Below are 6,100 nucleotides of genomic sequence, written 5' to 3'. Positions count from 1 at the left end.
TAGAAGAACAGATACGTTGACAAGAGGAAAGAGCGTTCACAATAGAAGAACATATACGTTGACAAGAGGAAAGAGCGTTCACCAATAGAAGAACAGATACGTTGACAAGAGGAAAGAGCGTTCACACATAGAAGAACAGATACGTTGACAAGAGGAAAGAGCGTTCACCCATAGAAGAACAGATACGTTGACAAGAGGAAAGAGCGTTCACCCATAGAAGAACAGATACGTTGACAAGAGGAAAGAGCGTTCAACATAGAAGAACTGACATGTTGACAAGAGGAAAGAGCGTTCACCAATAGAAGAACAGATACGCTGACAAGAGGAAAGAGCGTTCACCCATTGAAGAACAGATACGTTGACAAGAGGAAAGGGCGTTCACCCATAGAAGAACAGATACGTTGACAAGAGGAAAGAGCGTTCACCCATTGAACAGATACGTTGACAAGAGGAAAGAGCGTTCACCCATAGAAGAACAGATACGTTGACAAGAGGAAAGAGCGTTCACAATAGAAGAACAGATACGCTGACAAGAGGAAAGAGCATTCACAATAGAAGAACAGATACGTTGACAAGAGGAAAGAGCGTTCACCCATAGAAGAACAGATACGTTGACAAGAGGAAAGAGCGTTCACAATAGAAGAACAGATACGTTGACAAGAGGAAAGAGCGTTCACCCACGGAACAGATACGTTGACAAGAGGAAAGAGCGTTCACCCATAGAAGAACAGATACGTTGACAAGAGGAAAGAGCGTTCACCCATAGAAGAACAGATACGTTGACAAGAGGAAAGAGCGTTCACCCACAGAACAGATACGTTGACAAGAGGAAAGAGCGTTCACCCATAGAAGAACAGATACGTTGACAAGAGGAAAGAGCGTTCACAATAGAAGAACAGATACGCTGACAAGAGGACAGAGCGTTCACAATAGAAGAACAGATACGTTGACAAGAGGAAAGAGCGTTCACAATAGAAGAACAGATACGTTGACGAGCGGAAGGAGCGTTCACAATAGAAGAACAGGTACGTTGACAAGAGGAAAGAGCGTTCACCCATAGAAGAACAGATACGTTGACAAGAGGAAAGAGCGTTCACAATAGAAGAACATATACGTTGACAAGAAGAAAGAGCGTTCACCCATAGAAGAACAGATACGTTGACAAGAGGAAAGAGCGTTCACCCATAGAAGAACAGATACGTTGACAAGAGGAAAGAGCGTTCACCCATAGAAGAACAGATACGTTGACAAGAGGAAAGAGCGTTCACAATAGAAGAACAGATACGTTGACAAGAGGAAAGAGCGTTCACCCATAGAAGAACTGATACGTTGACAAGAGGAAAGAGCGTTCACCAATAGAAGAACAGATACGTTGAACCAGAGGAAAGAGCGTTCACCCAAAGAAGAACAGATACTTTCACAATAAATCATCGTCATTTGCACACCGTGGGCTGCGCTGCCCTGAGCTCACGTGCAGTCTGCGTTACGTCAAAGTCGTCATCTTGCACGTGATCGCTGGGCGCCACCTGGCTGCCCCGCTTGCACAACAGTCTGCAGTGCTGGGGGATTCCCAGAAGCCTCTGCAGGCCCAGGCGGAAGTTCCGATTGTAGACGACGTAGAGGAGGAAGTTGTAAGCCGTGCTGAAGGCGGACAGAGCGATCCTCAGCATGTTGGCCCAGTCGTCGGAGTACTGGTTGTGGGAGGTGCCGGATACTTTCTGTGGTGGAGGGAAAAACCCACTCGTTTTTGTGAGTACACAGCGCACAGTACGGTACAGAACAATGCAGTACGGTACAGTCTCGTTCAGTACAGTACGGTACAGTACAGTACAGTACATTACAGCACAGCACAGCACAGCACAGCACAGTACAGGACAGAACAATGCAGTACAGTACAGTATAGTACAGGACAGGACATAACTGGACATGACAATGCAGTACATTACAGCACAGCACAGCACAGTACAGTACAGGACAGAACAATGCAGTACAGTATAGTACAGGACAGGACATGACAATGCAGTGTATTACAGTACAGTACAGTATAGTTCAGTACAGTACAGGACAGAACAATGCAGTACAGTACAGTATAGTACAGGACAGGACATAACTGGACATGACAATGCAGTGCAGTACAGTACAGTACAGTATAGTTCAGTACAGTACGGTACGGCACAGATGATGTTACACACCAACACAGCGCAGTACACAACAGTACAGAGCGCACAGTCAATTACAGTACACATCACACAGTACAGCACGAACCACATATTGCAGTACAGTACACACCACACTGTACGGTTTGCAGCATGCAGTACAGTACAGTTCAGTACAAACCACACAGCACAGTACACAGGAAGGTATACACCACATAACACAGCACAGTACACACCACAGTACACACCACACAGCACAGTATACAGTACAGTACACACCACACAACACAGTACAGTACAAACCACACCGCACAGTACACAATACAGTACACAAAATACAACACAGTTCAGTACAAACCACACAGCACAGTACACAGTACAGTACACACCACACACTCTACAGTACAGTACAAACCACAGTACACAGTACAGTACACACCACACAACACAGTACAGTACAAACCACAGTACACAGTACAGTACAAACCACACAACACAGTACAATACACAACACAGTACACAGTACAGTACAAACCACACAGCACAGTACACAGTACAGTACACACCACACAACACAGTACAGTACAAACCACACCGCACAGTACACTGTACAATACACACCACACAACACAGTACAGTACAAACCACACAACACAGTACAATACACATCACACAACACAACACAGTACAGTACAAACCACAGTACACAGTACAGTACAAACCACACACACACAGCACAGTACACAGTAAAGTACACACCACACAACACAGTACAGTACAAACCACACAGCACCGTACACAGTACAGTACACACCACACAACACAGTACAGTACAAACCACACAGCACAGTACACAGTACAGTACACACCACACAACACAGTACAGTACACACCACACAGCACAGTACAGTACAAACCACACAGCACAGTACACAGTAAAGTACACACCACACAACACAGTACAGTACAAACCACACAGCACAGTACACAGTACAGTACAAACCACACAGCACCGTACACAGTACAGTACACATAACACAACACAGTACAGTACAAACCACACAGCACAGTACAGTACAAACCACACAGCACAGTACACAGTACAGTACACACCACACAACACAGTACAGTACAAACCACACAGCACAGTACACAGTACAGTACAAACCACACAGCACAGTACACAGTAAGGTATATACCACACAACACAGTTCAGTACAAATCAGACAGCACAGTACACAGTACAAATCACACCACACTGTACGGTTTACACAACACAGTACGGTATACACCACACAACACAGTACAGTACAAACCACGCAGCACAGTACACAGTACAGTACACACCATGCTGCAGAGTACAGTACACACCACATAGTACGGTATACACCACACAACACAGTAAAATGCACACTTCACAGTACAGTCCATACTGTACATTACACACCACATAGTACGGTATACACCACACAACACAGTAAAACGCACACTTCACAGTACAGTCCATACTGTACATTACACACCACATAGTACGGTATACACCACACAACACAGTAAAACGCACACTTCACAGTACAATCCACACTGTACAGTACACACCACATAGTACGGTATGCACCACACAACACAGTAAAACGCACACTTCACAGTACAGTCCATACTGTACATTACACACCACATAGTACGGTATACACCACACAACACAGTAAAACGCACACTTCACAGTACAATCCATACTGTACATTACACACCACTTAGTACGGTATGCACCACACAACACAGTAAAACGCACACTTCACAGTACAATCCATACTGTACAGTACACACCACACAACACGGTAAAATGCACATTTCACAGTACAATCCATAATGTACAGTACACACCACGTAGTGCGGTATACACCACACAACACAGTAAAATGCATACTTCACCGTACAGTACACACCACATAGTACGGTATGCACCACACAACACAGTAAAACGCACACTTCACAGTACAGTCCATACTGTACATTACACACCACATAGTACGGTATGCACCACACAACACAGTAAAATGCACACTTCACAGTACAATCCACATTGTACAGTACACACCACACTACACAACAAACACCACACAGTACAGTACAGCGTACTGTCTGCGGTACACGTGTGCATGTATGTTTGTATGTACGTGCTGTATATGTCTTGTTGTTTCTTTGTGTGTGTGTGTGCGTGCATGCGTTTGCGCGGTGCACGTGCGTGCAGGGACCGACCTCTGTGAGGAGAAGGACGAAGTAGGGGGCCCAGGAGAGGGCGAAGAGGAGAGCGACGAGTATGAGCATCTTGACCACCATCATGCGGGACTTGTACAGAGCCTGGAACACCTCGCCCCGCCCCGTGCCGGACCCACCGCCCAGCACGCCTTTAGACCTGCACACAGTACGCAGGGCAGGACACAGGACACAGTACACAGCACACAGGACACAGTACACAACATACAGTGGATACCATGCAGTACACATTCCTGGCCTTTAGACCTGCACACAGCGCGCACAGCAGGACACAGCACACAGTACACAACATACAGTGGATACCATGCAGTACACATTCCTGGCCTTTAGATCTGCACACAGTACGCAGTGCATGACACAGTACACATCACACAGTACACAACATACAGTGCATACCATGCAGTACACATTTCTGGCCTTTAGACCTGCACACAGTACGCAGGGCAGGACATAATACACAGGACACAGGACACAACATACAGGGCATACCATGCAGTACACATTTGTGGCCTTTGGACCTGCACACAGTACGCAGGGCAGGACATAATACACAGGACACAGGACACAGCACACAACATACAGTGTGCATACCATGCAGTACGCATTTCTGGCCTTTAGACCTGCACACAGTACGCAGTGCAGGACACATTACACATCACACAGGACACAATACACATCACACAGTACACATCATTCAGCGCATACCATGTAGTACACATTTCTGGCCCTTTAGACCTGCACACAGTACACAGTGCAGGACACATTACAGATCACACAGTACACATCACGCAGCACACAGGACACAATACACATCACACAGTACACATCATTCAGCGCATACCATGTAGTACACATTTCTGGCCCTTTGGACCTGCAACACAGTACAGGACACAGTTCACAGAACACAGTACACAACATACAGTGCATACCATGCGGTACACATTTCTGGCTTTTGGACCTACGTACAGTACGCAGTACAGAACACAGTACACAGGACACAGTACACAACATACAGCGCATACCAGGCCTTTGGACCTGCACACAGTACGCAGGGCAGGACATAATACACAGGACACAGGACACAGCACACAACATACAGTGTGCATACCATGCAGTACGCATTTCTGGCCTTTAGACCTGCACACAGTACGCAGGGCAGGACACGGTACACAGTTCAGGACACAGTGTATGCCATGCAGTACACAGCACAGAGTACACGCCATACAGCACACAGCACACAGAACACAGTGCTTGCTGTACAATACACACCACACACCACACGGCAAGCCCTTTGATCTCCACATAGCACACAGTGCACACACCACTGCCCTTCGACCAGCACACAGCAACACAGTGCAGAACACAGCACACAGTGCAGAACACAGCACACAGTACATGCACACAGTGCAGAACACAGCACACAGTACATGCACACAGTGCAGAACACAGCACACAGTACATGCCATACGATACACAGCACAGACCACTCAGTACACTGCACAGCACACAGTGTAAAACTCCTAGCATATTACTTTACAGTGCACAGTACAGCCCTCCGATCAACACACAGCGCACAGTGCAGTACACTGAACACAGTGTACAACTGGCAGTACATACCACACAGTACACATTTCTGCCCTTTGGACCTACACACAGTGCACCGTGCA

General features: G+C 46.5%; 1 protein-coding gene across 1 annotated transcript in view; it reads right to left on the bottom strand.

Moving 5' to 3' along the window:
* Window positions 1-1,259: 1,259 nt before the first annotated feature.
* Window positions 1,260-6,100, bottom strand: part of LOC143292131 (neuromedin-K receptor-like) — a 22,429-nt gene continuing 17,588 nt past the window's right edge. Inside the window, exons 4-5 of the mRNA XM_076602320.1 lie at window positions 4,416-4,572; window positions 1,260-1,718 (exon numbers count right to left, since the gene is read on the bottom strand). Coding sequence (XP_076458435.1) covers window positions 1,434-1,718; window positions 4,416-4,572 — 442 coding nt within the window. The 3' untranslated portion in view covers window positions 1,260-1,433. The remainder of the gene's footprint in view (window positions 1,719-4,415; window positions 4,573-6,100) is intronic.

Source organism: Babylonia areolata, chromosome 18 (assembly GCF_041734735.1).
Source record: "Babylonia areolata isolate BAREFJ2019XMU chromosome 18, ASM4173473v1, whole genome shotgun sequence".
Lineage (NCBI taxonomy): Eukaryota > Metazoa > Mollusca > Gastropoda > Neogastropoda > Buccinidae > Babylonia > Babylonia areolata.
This window is presented reverse-complemented; position numbering and strand designations above follow the sequence as displayed.